Raw genomic sequence first — 14,669 nt, 5'->3', positions numbered from 1 at the left:
ATTTATATATTATATTATACGGTCGCGCCAAGATAACAACGTTCTGTTGCGTTGTCTGTTTAGCAGCAGCATTGTTTACTGCCGATGGTTATCCGTCTAATGGGCTTTGGATTTAATGCCTCCGTAAACCGGATAAAAACGGTCTCATAATTACGCGATATACTCGCGCCGATCGTCCGATGATCGTGAAGAAAAATCCGGACGATTTTCATTTCGATCACAAACAGATTACCAATCGGTGCGATTTCGGAGCCGATCGTGAATAACGTCGAGTTTCAATCGTCGTTTCAAAATCTTCCGTCTCAGCGTCGGAGGCTTCTAAATAAATTTATTTGTCTATCTTGAAATCCACGTGACGCCGGACTGTACGTGATCAAAGGTGGAGTGCATTGGGACTGCGCAAAGCAAGACAAAGCTTGACACAATTTCGTGACAGCGGCAGCTGCCGGTGCCGTTGCCGGGTGGTGTAAGGTGTAATACACGTCGGCCGGTGGTAGCTGCAGAGTTGAGAGGTTTATTTATTTTTAGCATTACTAGTGCTGCAGGTATAATATGTGACAATTGCAAGAAGTGCGGGACCGAGGAAAAAAAAATGGAAAAAAAAATCACGAAATACCTGTACCATAAATTGCTAAACCGCAAGTCGGAGAATACGGTAGTAAGAGTCTTGTCGCTAACAAGATTACTTTTTTCAATCCACACGTGACGTCGGCGACACATGATGTACGAGGAACGAAAATACAAAATCGTTATCTAACGGTTTTCGCGATTATGGGATCTAAATTTAAACTTGCCCTGTCGTCAATTGTCGCGAAAGTCTGAGTTGTTATTCGCGGCTCGCCATTTTGGAACATTGTTTCTCGAATTTCAAATAAAAGAAATGGAAAATTTCTTCGCAGTCAACGAATGCGAAGAATCGGAAGCGAGTCGATTATGTGACTCTGTTTTTTTCAGATCATTAGTCTGCCCGATAAAGAAAACAGCGGACATCAAATAAAGAAAAGATCTTACACAGGGCAGAATGAAACGAAAATACCCAGGGCATTTCCTTATTGGTTCCCGGGTAATTATCAGCTCTGTAAATATTTCTCCGCGGATGGGAGTCCTTCTGTAGGGATGTGTTGTGGTATTATCGGGTTGTCTTTCATCGTGTGGAGAGCCTGTTGGACCCTCACTGATTTCACCGTACCACTGCTGCTGCTGCTGCTGCTGCAACCGTATGTGATCTCAGCAAACGCAATCAGCGTTCGCAGGCAACTCGATCATGGCTACTGTTACAATAAGCTGCTGGATAATCAGAGGGCGCGAAAATACCCATGAAACGATCAAGGATCGCTCCAAATTACAGGGGGATATTTTGCTTAGCTCTTTCGCACGTAGAAACGAACGAAGGACGAAAGGAAGGAAGGAACGAACGAAAGAACGAACGAGCCGGCCAACGAGTCCAGCGACTGATTGAACGAGCGGATCGAACGACTCACCGGGATTTCGAGATAAAATTACAAATTGTTTTTTCAACCTCGGTGAAACAAAAACTTCGCCACGGAATTCCAGGGAATCAGTCGATCGGTTGGGAAGAATCGAATGCATCCGCGGTTCACGTGGAACGGTCTTGACCGCACCGACGTTGTTTTTTCATTTTTGATTTAAAAAAAAAAAAAAAGTGTGTACCGCGTGGCGAAAACAAACCTGTGAACTAACTTTTGGCAAGTTACGATTGGCTGTACGCCGCGATTCGATTAATCAAAAGGCTTGCGCGAAAGAAAGAAAAGTCGAACCGCCGCACAACTCGTTCGTGGAAGCAATTAACAGATTCGAGCTAAAGTTACGTTAGAAAAAAAGAAGAACTCGAGCTTACGAAAATCCTCGTAGCGTGTAAACCTAGGTACGTACAGACGCTACACAATGGAAGAAAAATCGGTACCGCCATAGATATGTTCAATATATCTATGGTACCGCGGTAAACTCGAAAAAGCGGTAAATCTGCGCGCCATTTTTACTCGCAATCCTTCGTGTTCTTCTGCCCGCCACTCCAGTGTTTCTGAGGCCATACACGAATGTCACGCTCCAGTTTCGTTCAAACTATGCGACTAACTTTCGAAACAAAGGATATACCGCCAGTTTTTTTTCGATATTCTCGGTGGTGCCCTTTCGGGGGTGCGCGGGTAACCAGTACGCCTGTGAAACGCGGAATAACTCGAATACAAGGCGTTTCAGGGGATGATGGTCTTTCGCAACGGGGATAGTAAGTTTCAAAAGAACCATCGATTCGCAGCACCAACCGTTAACCTTGACTGACGTCACAGTTTCGGTGAAATCGGAGCGTGACACTTGGGTAGCTTCGATGAGGGTACGTTGAAGAAAGAAAAAAAATAAAAATAAAAATAAAATAAAAATAAAACAAAGTAATGACAGAGGATGAAAACAGGCCACACGTGTTCTCGAATATCATTGATTCTGGAAACACGTAGAAAATCCTTGGCAGCGTATAACGAGACTCTAGGGGTAGCTTTGCCTGGTGGTTCAGCGGTTGGGTAGAAACCCGGTATATCGGGTTGAAAAGGAGATGGATCCATTCCGTAGAAGGTCACGTGCTACCGTCTCCCGAAGAGCAACCCTTTGATGTGTAACGCAGGGTAATTCGAATGTAGCAATTACTCGGTCGAGCCGTCGGTACAGGAGTCAGAATTCGGTCTACCCGTATCCACCCACTAGCCTTTGTCGACTTCGAACGCCTCGTTGTGTACCCGTTTATATAAAAGTACACGAGGTGTAATTGCTTCATACACAAGTGAACGGGAGCGGCCGTCGAGCTATCACAATTCGGATAAAGGTACATGTAATATGCCCGAGAATATCTCGACGACATTCTTCCGGGTTTCCACTTCTTTTTTTTTTTCTTCAATTCTTTCGCCAGCTTTTTTCCATCATCCGATGTCCCGAGCAATTACGTCTGCCGTATTGACTCGGGATCTTTGTTTTACTTTGAGTTTTCGCGAACGACTCGAACGTCGTTTCGCTCCCATAATTATCAACCGGTGCGCTGCGAGATTTTTCCAATTACAAGAAAGGGAAAAATTAGAAAGTAAGAAAAAAATTAGAGCGGAGGCAGCGTTGATTGGCGACCGGGAGACACGTGATATCGCCCGAAGGTTTCGGGCGTCTCTTGAGAAGTAGAAACGACTCCGGCTACCCCTGACACCCGGGGTCCTGTTGGAGCTCGGGACTTGGTATATTATCCGGCAATTTGGTTATAAAATATGGAGATTGGATTCTGGATGTTAGATAATGCAGTTCTAGCTATCTTGTAGTTTCCTAGTTTATGCTTTTGCTTTGCCCCGCTTCCGCTTCAAGAAGTTTTCGAGGTGCAGCGGTCTCCTGGAAGAGGAGACTCGCGGTGGTCGCTCCCGCAGTTATACATATACGTCTGTGCATAAGCAACGCCGCCGGAACGCCCCCTCCATAAATCTCATACTCGTACCTTAACGTGTACGTATACGACAGAAATATACATTCCATGCACGCGATCTATGCAGAATCTTATACAGGGATATATCACATATCGACAGATTCGGTAGGGAATTTTGGAGTTGGGAAGACCGACCCATTCCATTGTTCAAGTTCGCTCATGTAATATCGATATGTCGATATATAAGGATCTAATAACGGAGACTTCGCGTCTTGAATTATGTCCACAACTGATTTATATATCACGCCGTTGAACAAAATTTGAACTCTGTGAAAACTTGACTCAATAAAATGGCATAATTTTGCGGTAATTTTCTTGAAGAGTTTCTCGAAATTTCACGAGTTAGTTTCCAGGTATTTCTTCGTGACTAAGTTTGATTGCGTGAGATACATTTGATTTTTGATGACGTCATTTTCAATAAATATCGTTGCCTGTGATGGAAATTGTCTACATCGATGGAAAGAGAAATATTAGAAGAAAAAAAAAAAAAAAAAAACAGGACGAGTGAAGTTAATTAGAATAATTATAACAAACGTGATAATTACGACCGTCGTTTCAAGGGTTTGTCAACCTCCAACGTATTCGACTTTTCTTCCCTTCTTTCTTTCCTTTCCCTTTATTTTTCAATGCTCTCTGTTCATATAATTCCAGCTGCAAGTTTTCGTTGGAATTTCCTACAGATGTTGGGCCTGCGCCAGAAAATGATGAAGTAGAGATGAATCCGGTCGAAGAAGTTCCATGTACATAATATGCGAATACGTATGGCGCATTTTGTGTAAAATTTGCAACCGTTCCGATTCCGCATGTTATTCCTATTCAACGTCCCGTCGGACAATGACCGGAATTTTTTCCGGTCTGTAGAAATTTTTTTAGTATCCGCGCAGTAATTGATATAAAAGTTTTCATGGGAATTGGATATTACGTGGTTACGAGAGTCGTGGGATTTACGATGTTTGTAAATTAAATATTGAACGTAGTAAGAGTTAGCGACGAGGGTTGGTCGCGACGACGACGACGAGTTCTTGATTTTTAACGAATGCCACCTCCGCCGTCGTTTTCGCTGTTGCTGTTTAAGCTAATTTGCAAACTTTTCAGCGGCCCCACGCCGCACGCGGCGGCTGAAAAGCGGGACGAGGAGTCCTCAGTTTGTATCTTAAGCAGGGAACGAATGAAAGCGGAGATATTTAAACAGCGGGAGCTTCGAAACTCTCTCCGACCGTGCAGGTACGACGGACTCGGTAAATCTGGAAAGGTAAATTCGGAAAAGATGGAAATAAAATGACTGAAAATAAGAAAATAGACCAACGAATTTTATTCGTGAATAAATGAATCGACTACAACGATGCGTCGCGCACAACGGAGTTTAAAATATAATTTTCGTTCTCCCCATCATCTGTATGGTAACGCGGCAGACACGGAATGCAGATATTATTATAGTAAATGAATTGCATTAGACTTCAATAATTGAATGGGCAGCCGAGCTTCAGTTACGATATCGGAGTGTTCCAGGAATGTGTTCCTATATGTATCAGGTGGAAATGAAAGCGGAGCTGCAGAAGATTTCGAATTAATGATTATAACTGGAGGTACTTAGAACGCGGGTGAATGTGGAGGTACAGATGATAATTACTTGCAGGGGTTGTTAAAGAGAGGAACACGAAGAAGAAAAAAAAAAAAAAAAAAAAAAGCGAATGAATAAATAAAACAAGGTGGTGACGCAATTAACGAAGGAGCAACGGGGTATGTCGTTATCGCACATTCGCAAGTCGAATTCTTTAATTAGATCAATAAACATAGTTGGATTACTACGAATAATGAGGTGAAAACGAATCTAAGCCCGTCGGCTTGAGTCAATTTTTTTCAACTGATTCGAGCTAACGGAATTTCGGTATACCAATTTGTTGAATAAAAGGAGACAAGGAGCAAGCGAAACACCGAACTATCGATCGATCGTTGGCAAACAAAACAAGGTCGAGTGCGAGTCGAGGTGTGAAAATTCGAAAAGTGGACGATGGCAATCTTACCTCTTGGACTCGCCTGTGAACGACGATCCTGTGCCATTGGTTGTCGTCGAAACGCACCCCCGACGGTTTTATGTGAAGATCCAACCTTCCGTTAGCTAAAGTCATACCGACGGCCGCGCCGCCATCTTTCAAAGAAACCGTCAGATAGTCGCCTCCTTCACCTGAAAAATAGAAATTAATAGCGGGGCTTATTAATTATCCGATCTCCGCGGTCTCGGCGAAGTGTTTAAACGACGATTGTAGTTGTGGCTTTCAATTAAATATACATTAGGTTTTGATACGGTCGTCAGGGTGACCTCTATAGGTATACGAGCAACGCCGAATATCAGCTCAGGGTGGATATAATTTGGTGCAACCGGATTTCATGATTGCCAGGTTAATTACTCCCGAACATCCCGCGGCTGGGGGAGAGGGGGGGGGGAATATCGCCTAATTACGAGAGCGCCACAGGGGTGCAGTGTTAGAAATATACGCGTATATTTATCATAATAAATAGAGGCGCGTTCGCTGTCTATGGTGGTCCCTAATTGGGTCATATTTGAATTTTGGTGTTCCCACCGGTAACGATGTCTCCAAATATACAGTCTCAAAATGCAATTAAAGATCCGGTATCGTAACTCCAATCTCATTGTCGGACGAGTCTCGAAGCCTTGGAATTTTTTTATTCAATTAGCGCTCGATTCATTTATTATATTATCGTTGGTAAAAATCTGAGTGAAATGAAAAACCTTTACCGAATGCTCAGTTATCGCACGTTTTTTCGCATGTGAGACTTACAATAGATAATTACCATATTGTCTAACTACGAGAGAGAGAACAATCGAGCATGCAAAGATGTAATGTAAATCGCGTCGACGGTTCGAATCGTACAAGGTAAACGGTATCGTCAACTTTCGTCAAGTATCGTACATCTCCTTTTCCACAAGGTACAATTTCGAATTTCAGGGCTTCGTATACATATATACCTTCTAGGGTTGTGTACCGGATAGTTGCAGTTTGCAGTAAAGTCACGACCGGCAAAGTCTGTAGCGTGGTCGTAATTAGAGCTGTTTCTCCATCTCCCATACTTATATACACACACACACATATATAAATATACAGGTTCTCGCGAATCTCTAAAGTGCATACAGCATACTTCATACTGTTTCGCTTCTGCATGGTTCACCGCTCACCTTTCGCGCTATACTGGTGCCTTTATAAAGTATAGCTGCTGGACAATAACTGCTGCCACGAGGCTTTTACTAATTGCTGCGAGGTGCAGAGCGTATAGCTGGAGGCCATCAAGGGCCTAAAATATGCAAACGCTATTCGAGAACTAATTAGTCTGTTATATATATATATATATATGTATACGCGTACATGTGTATCAACGGGGCTCGGTAAGCGGCCGGAAGTAAAGAAGAGAATAGAGCGGAAGTCTTCGTCCCTCAGATGTCATTTTTATCGCACTAAATGTACCCGAAACGACGTCAAAATTATGATGACGTTCTACAAAACGAATTCAAAACATTTTTATTTATTCGGTCTGGGCCTAGGGCTCAACCGTTCCAAGATTTAGCGCGTCCTAAAAAGGAAAGCTCGGAAAGCTTCTCGAGTTCTAAAGTTCTCTGAAAACGCAGTGAAATATTTGTACACAAAAAGCCCCGTGAATTCCTCGAGATCCGTTTAGGTGGTTTACAATTTTTGTAAAATTTATTAAATCTTAAAAAAATTTTTGTTTTCTTAATTCTAATTGTAAAAAGACCTAAGTATTACACGCCGCCATATTTTCGTTATAAAAATCAAGCGGGTGCGATGTTCCGAGTAAGAAAAAAAAAAAAAAAAAGAATTGATTCAATACTTTCGGACGTATATTAGTATACTTTTCCTTCCGTCACTAGTGCTATTTCGGGGATTGAATGTTCTGCCGGCAGGTATTCGAGAAATCGTGAAAGCGGCATGATCAAAGCGTGCCCTCGGGACGTTAAACTTTAATAAAATTTTCTCCTCCGGATAGTCCGCCCCCGGTCGACACCGCGCCACACGATCGTCGAGGCAAAATAAATCACAACCCGCGAGAAATTTTCAGTTCCGTATTTTTTTTTTTTAAGTATAACGAAATCATCGATAGAATCGTAACTGAAATGACGAAACTCTTTCGAGTCATGCCTACTACGAGTCGCAGTCCCCATTTTACGAGACGCGGCGAAGATGATCCGAGTGCGGTGTACAGGTGTATAATTGTATTGTCTGCATTCGGTGCGCGTGTCAAAGTACGAAGAGAATCTAGCGAAAACAGCTTAGCTGCGGTACGAAATTACAAAGATAATCTTCACTCGCATTAGGGTACGGATATTCCCGTCGTCTTGCGAAGTGTACCGGGAGCATCAATTGCTCAAAGTACATACCCTCCTAAGGTTACACCCTTCTGTCATCGTGACTCAACTTCTAATCGAGCATCTCCTAGTTCATCGTCTGACTAAACCCCCGTGTAATTATGGACGAAGTGGGAAATTTCGCGAGCAAACTAATCGAAAAATTGCGTTAGGACGATCCATCCCGTCGGTGACTTCGAGTCCTGCGTGTAAGAGACCGGGATAGATAATTGTTGAGAATTTTTTTTCCAGAATTTAAGTCGAATGTAAATATAAATTGAGAGTTCCCGGTATGCTTTGACGGAGTTCATCGAGTTATTCTCAAACTCGATTCGCGACTAAATATGGCTTTTGAACATTTTCCACCATCAAATGATTTTGCTAATCTCATCAAACTCACCGGAGTAAAAGAGTAATCCGTTGGGTTGCCTGGTCTTGAAGAAGAGGCTGATGGATTCTTGTGTACTGAGAACCGGTTCGGTCTTGCTCAGATCAATGGTGAGGTACTCGGTACCTCTGAAAGTTGCTTCCGAGGGTGCCTTGTCTGTAACAACAATTACGAAATACAATTGTAAGTAAGTCACACAGTTAGAGTTCCTGCTAATTAATCATTTTACAGACAAAAGTTATACGGGGGTTCGAGTACAAATGCGATTACAAGTTTATAGTGACAAGCGTTGGCGATGGGGGGTGGGGGGTGGGTTACAACTTCCGAAAATTCAACAATGTCTTATTCATTGTCAACATTGTCTCATACTACGGCGGATTTATTTATCGAACCATCGACGGCGGAAGCCTTCCTTCCGCCCTATTACCGTACGGATCTCGGTTGTCAAGGTCAAGTTATTTGTTTTCTCTCGTCACTAATTTACCTTCATTCCGATTCTATACGGTCGAGTTTTTATCATCGTTCCCGCGCTCCTGCCGTTTCTGGGGCAAAAAAACAGACGACAAAAGTGCATCGACCGCTGACAAAAATAAAGGAATGATATGAGCAATCCCGAACTAGACGGTATAATGGCCTTGGCTCTGTGCCAAAACGAAGAAAGCGTTGATAACCGATGTGTGAAAGTCGTCGGACTCGTTCTCATTACTTCCGCAAACTACATCCGCCAAACAAAAATTCATATAAAGGCGGGGGAAATAAAAAAAAAAACAAATTCAACTTTTTTCTATCGATTTCAATCGATGCTTCTAGTTTCCGCTGAAACTATCCGATCGAAAAATGAAAATAATTAAGTTCGTCTGGTAGAGTGATAAAAATAACGCGGTAATAGTTTTCGACGTATCGTACCGCATGTAAGTACAGTGCCACATGACGTGTTACGTAAAGTCTTAGCGTTAGTGTTATCATGGAAGGTACTAAATCCCTAAAGAGACAAAGCACTCCTCCCCTCTCCCTCTCCCTCTACCGCTTCTTCATCTCTTCATCGCCCGCTTCTCTCGGCATCGGATTCACACGGTGAGCTTCTAAAGTGCGGCGTGTTAGGGAATTGGAGTAATAATTTAACCGTATTAATGGCCCAGTTATCTCCGAACGATATGCGTATGTGCATAGTGTACGTACGTACGTACGTACACGGGCGATTTCGTGTAACCGGAATCAGTTGGTTCGCAGATATTCCTGTACATTCTACATCGACGGTCTTCGGTGAGCTAAATTTATATCATATATTTAATTATAGACGATGCACGTTTTCTGAAAAGATAAAAACAAAAAAAAAAAAAAAATATGTGTCCACAACCTGGCAATTTTTACGATTGCGAGATCATAACTGGCGACCCTCATGCGATCTTTGAATGGCCTGCTCCAGATCCTTCGTTCGATCTTGCCTCCGGTAGTTCCTACTTCATGGAATGTTCCCGGTGGCTTTTATCACCTGTCTTTAATGTGGTCGCTGCATCGATGCATCGCGTGCGGCCGTAAAGCATCAAAGATGATGACGTGCGATGTGTGGCGGTAGCTGTATCGGCCATCGGGAAAGATGTGAAATTATTTCAATGGTCCGTTATGAAACATTCGTTTCTATACGGTGTACGTGTTATCGTATCGAGTTCAAACGTTTTCATCCGAGCAAAGTTGTACGGTGAAACCGGGTATACGCGTAGTGTGTTTGGCATCGAATTTAGCACGATTGTGTAACGCGTATACCTATACGACATTACCATGTGTTTCCTATAACCCTCGGCCCATTCATTAGGGGATCTACCCAGGCGGCTGTCATTGCCTTGCTTTTCATGTTCGGTCCCTTACGGTATACACAGGCGTCCGTTTCCCTCTCTCTATAATTATACGGTATGTCCAGCTATGCTTCCATTATATTCGATAACTGTGTACAGAATTGTAGCTCCTGACAGGATTTGCATATATCTGACAGAAGCGCCTCGCGTTAATATCTACCTTTCACTCACTCAAGCTCAGCTCTAAGCTCATCTCATCACCGCAACGGAAGCTTTCAAACCGGGAACACAGTCATCAATTCCTCTGTTATGAGGTTTATCTCACATATGCGAGTCATTAGTTTTCGTCAGGGGGGTGAAAGGCTCGGCAGACGATTCCTTGCTCGATTCGGAAAAGCTTTTTTGACCGCCGATGAACAAAGTTATCTATATCGACACGGCCGAATGATGCCGCTCGCCTATAATAGGATTTCGGCACATTGACGTCATATGCCGATAGCTGGCGTAAAACCGCACGGTGCTTTTTTCAAACTCGTATCATTTTTATGTTTTATAATCGCGATGACCGAGGTATGAATTTTTTTTACTCGATGTCCTCGCATAGAAATTTCGGTTGTTTGAAATTTCCATAAATTTTTCGGTCATCTTTCGAAATTTCCAAAGATGCGTACTTTCGATTCCCAAAAACATTTTACAATCGTGTGTTTCGGTTTCCTAGAAAAAAAAAAAACGCTTGGTTTTGAAAAAATAAGAGCGAATCGAAGACCGCCGCTATTTTTCAGTTCGGACCTCTATTAAGGTGGTAGGTATCGACTTCTCATTCGGTTGGTGGTGCAATCGGATGGTAAGAACTAGCCAAGAAGGCCATTTCCCGGTAGACTAGACGGTGAAATCGACTAAAAGCACCAGATACCGCGGTAGCTATATCACCTAGACACCTCCTTGCGGAAGTTGGAACGCAGATAGTCACCCTTTCTACTGCCGCCAGGAAGGGGAATTCTTCATGGTAGATAAGGGTTGCCCATCTATACTTATCTACCGTCGACATTATTGACGACGCAATAGCCTTCGAGTATTCTGACAGGTCTGTATGCATTAAAGTTTTCGTGCGTCGCCGTACGTTTAGAATAAACTTGACGATCATTATGAGAAGTTCGATCCATTGTGATGACTTCCGTAATGGCTACAGAAATTTTCGATCAACCTAACTCCGTTCCGGCTCAACGAATTCTAAACATCCTATCGCAATATTCTTCCTAATCGGTGACATATAAATATTTCCACGAATCATTGCAAAAGTAGTTACTTTGTGAGAATAGCTCTCAATAAAAGTCAGAATGGGAGGTGAAGGTAATGACGGTAAAATGATAACATGATGGTGTAGGTCAGGGATGGCGAACCAATGACACGCGACATAATATTTCGGGCACGACACTGATCAAAACGGTTTGCGTTCTAGTTAAAAATAACAAAGTTCGATCTAAACTATTACGAGTTTTGAGTTGTTAGTATTTAGTTTTGATATTTTTCTATAATAATCACTGGATTAAAATTATTTCACGGCACGTCGATCCCCATAAAGGTTCGCCATCCCTGGTGTGGGTATCAGACAGAAAAACAGAGGCGAACGCCAAAGAGAAAAAAATGGCGCTTTGATGGAAGAAAAAGCTCTAACACAAGCAATCGAAGAGATGAAAAAATAATTTAACTAAATGGCGTGCGCGATACGACCGCCAATCAACTGTCAATTTGCAAATGTCGCTGCGAGTTTTCGTTCGCGGTTTCCTACACCCGTTACGCGTTAGCTTTAAACGACTACAGTTTTCGAGTCGTGTACGGCATTAAAAATTTTCAACGATTTCCAAATAATAACAACAAATGGACGATTCACCGGTGGACACGTATTTGCTTCAGAGATGAACCAAGTTGAAAGTTTAAAAATGCCGATCGCGAGTATATGAACGAGCAGTATTTTTCACCCCCCCTCCCCCCCCGATGACCATGGATCGATAGATAAAAAATTAAACTCGACTGCGTTACGTGGGTCGAACCTTGAGATTGCGACAAGTCGGACGAAAATAAATTCGCATGTCCACGTCTCCGCAATTATGTGAGGAAAAATTAAATTCCGCTGATTATCCGAGTCCTTGAAGTGTAATTAGTTGATTAGAAGCGTGTGGAAAAAACGACGATATCGTAATCGATAGATTGGAAAATGACCAAAGTTGTTGTTAGTCCTGATACCATCTTCATTTTTTTGTTCAATACGGGTAAATATACGAAAACTTAGACTGTCGAACGTACGCTGCATTTTTCTGGAGTTCTAGATTCAAAGTTTGCAGGTAACGCCGTACTGGTACCGGACAGAAAAATTTACGTGGTTTGAAAAGGGAACTACGTATCACAAGCTCTTGAAAGACTCGGTTAGGATGTCACCGAATGGTGTATTTTATTGCGATGCAATTTTCTCTTTCTTAATTGTTCTTTGGCCGGAAAAAAGAGACGGAACGAAAAATTCACTCTCTACTCTCTTTTCTGGTCGTAGATAATTTTTCAATTTGCATTCATATCCCCCTTTCGCAATGTTTATATAATTTCAACTTTAATTATATATAACCTGACGAACGACGTTTTGTATTATATACTTCGGATGTCCACTCACGTTTATTGCACTGCGTTCGAGGAAATCGTTTGAACAAAAGAGCTTTTCATTTTCTCCATACGGAATTCACATTGCCGGGCTATGTTGGTCGTTATCTTTTTCAACGTTTTTTGCCCCTCTATGTAAACGATTTACATGTTGAAGCACGAAACGGGTCTCCCAATTCGCATCAAATCATGGATAGTCTCTCGCACGAGCATTGCATCTGCCTTGCAAATTTCCCTTGTAATTTGCACGCCAATTGGGAGACTAGATCAGCTGCAACGAGAACGACGACGACGCGGCAGGGCAGACTAAATGTAATAACTGATCGTGTATTTGCACCCACCAACGTATCAATTGCTCTTTGGACGATCCGAAATGTCACGTCGCCTGAAATGTTTGGATGCTAATCAGGCCTCTGTCAAAATTCGCAGCGTAACGAACAGTCCAGGTCATGGCATACTCAATGAGACTGCCAATTTTCATAGGGTTCACGTACGCGGGTGTATTCAAAATGTTCGGTTCCACGCGGAACGAAATCGCACCGGTCGAGGTAGCGACCGCGAAGAGTTTTCAGTTTTCCATTCCGCTCCGAGTTCATCGGTATCTTAAAAAGTTCACCGGGTGCGCCCGTTGCAGTTGTATTCATTCTATTCGGAGAAAAATGTTTTTTTTTTTTCACTTTATTCCCAACCTTATTTTAACCTCGAGTTTGAATTACGCCGGCAACTTAATTAGCGATCCATCCCTTCCTAGCGCGCCACTTTTCTCCCGTGTCCAAACCACGAGCAACATCTGTCCAAGCAACGGTACAAAATAACGGCTTATAATCTACGGTTTCACTCCCTTCTTCTCTTCCCGTGCCGCTTTTCTCACCAAAGGGAACGGGATGGCGGGCGGGTACGGGAACAGAGACGGGAATGGGAACGCCACTTTCACGAGCAGCCTGGCCGCATAAATCTCAGCGAACCACGAGCGCCAGGCGTTACAACATTCCCTGGATATCCAACCCCTGGCAAAGTGCCCCCGGTTCGCTTTTCAGGCTTTCACTCTGTATATCTATATCCAGAGCCGACGGCGAGATCCGCGAAACTCACCTGCAGGTCTACCCACTTCGACTTCACTGACGTTATAAACGTTATGCAGGCCGTTTCGCCGCTCGTTCGTTTCGCGCTAAGCTCTACGTAGTTACAATACGTGCCCAATTAACCGGGATCTTATGAAATATCCGGGGGATCGTTCGTTTTTTTCGCCCGAAAAATTTCGCGACGAGTACGTCGTACCCCCGCTATTCGGATTACCCGACGATCCGCATCCCGTACATCGGGGCGATAAAAAAATAAGAACGGGCGAGAAAATTTTCTAGTGGTTTTTTTCCCGTGGGGTCGGCCGAGGCTTTCCACTCGAGACACTCGTGTAAGAAAGGTCGCGACAAAGGTTGAGAGGATAGGCTGGCTATTTTCCTTCCGATGCGCGATATCGAAAAGTCGATCAACCATCGGGGCAACGAACCCCGCAGGGTAAATTGATGGAACGGTAAAAGTTCAACGGTCAGGTTAACCAATCTACGCGTTTTACTCGCCTGTAGAGTGACTGAGAAAATTTACAAAGTTAGCCATCTATTTCGTTCAATTTTTTCTGGTACTTCGCATTCGTCGTAAACTTTAAATTTGCTAGCTTATGAATCAAAGAAAAAAAAAAAAAAAAATTCAAATTCAAATAAGGGGAGGCGGAGCTAGTTTTGCAGTATTATATGATAATGCAATATAAATTAGTTTACGGGGGCCGTAAGGGGAGTTGATTTTTCAAACTCACTGTAATCCCATTCCCAGAATTCGTCGGTACCAGCTGTTGGTAGCACTGTGCTCCATGCCTCTGAACACACCATAAAAATAAAAAAAGTTATAAAATATAAACCAAACGATATAGTAAATCGAATAATTACTTATCATAATGCTTACTTATGGTTTTCGTGTGAGTCGATGTTTTGAAAAAAA

General features: G+C 42.9%; 1 protein-coding gene and 1 long non-coding RNA gene across 11 annotated transcripts in view; both read right to left on the bottom strand.

The window, feature by feature from the left end:
• LOC105689490 (neurexin-3) overlaps positions 1-14,669 on the bottom strand; it is a 147,679-nt gene that overhangs the window by 82,635 nt on the left and 50,375 nt on the right. For 9 of the 10 annotated variants that reach the window (XM_048650205.1, XM_048650207.1, XM_048650209.1 and 6 more), the window contains exons 4-6: positions 14,488-14,547; positions 8,248-8,391; positions 5,494-5,654 (exon numbers count right to left, since the gene is read on the bottom strand). In XM_048650205.1, coding sequence (XP_048506162.1) covers positions 5,494-5,654; positions 8,248-8,391; positions 14,488-14,547 — 365 coding nt within the window. The remainder of the gene's footprint in view (positions 1-5,493; positions 5,655-8,247; positions 8,392-14,487; positions 14,548-14,669) is intronic. The other variant, XM_048650211.1, reaches the window with a different exon arrangement.
• On the bottom strand, positions 8,437-11,952 carry LOC125499924. Its single transcript, XR_007276966.1, has 3 exons — positions 10,818-11,952; positions 9,593-10,742; positions 8,437-9,503 (listed from the first exon to the last, which is right to left on the bottom strand). It is a non-coding gene; the product is annotated as an uncharacterized LOC125499924 (long non-coding RNA).

This window comes from Athalia rosae, chromosome 2 (genome assembly GCF_917208135.1).
Source record: "Athalia rosae chromosome 2, iyAthRosa1.1, whole genome shotgun sequence".
Classification (NCBI taxonomy): Eukaryota; Metazoa; Arthropoda; class Insecta; order Hymenoptera; family Athaliidae; genus Athalia; species Athalia rosae.
The sequence above is the reverse complement of the archived record's forward strand: the minus strand, read 5'-3'. Positions and strand labels throughout refer to the sequence as shown.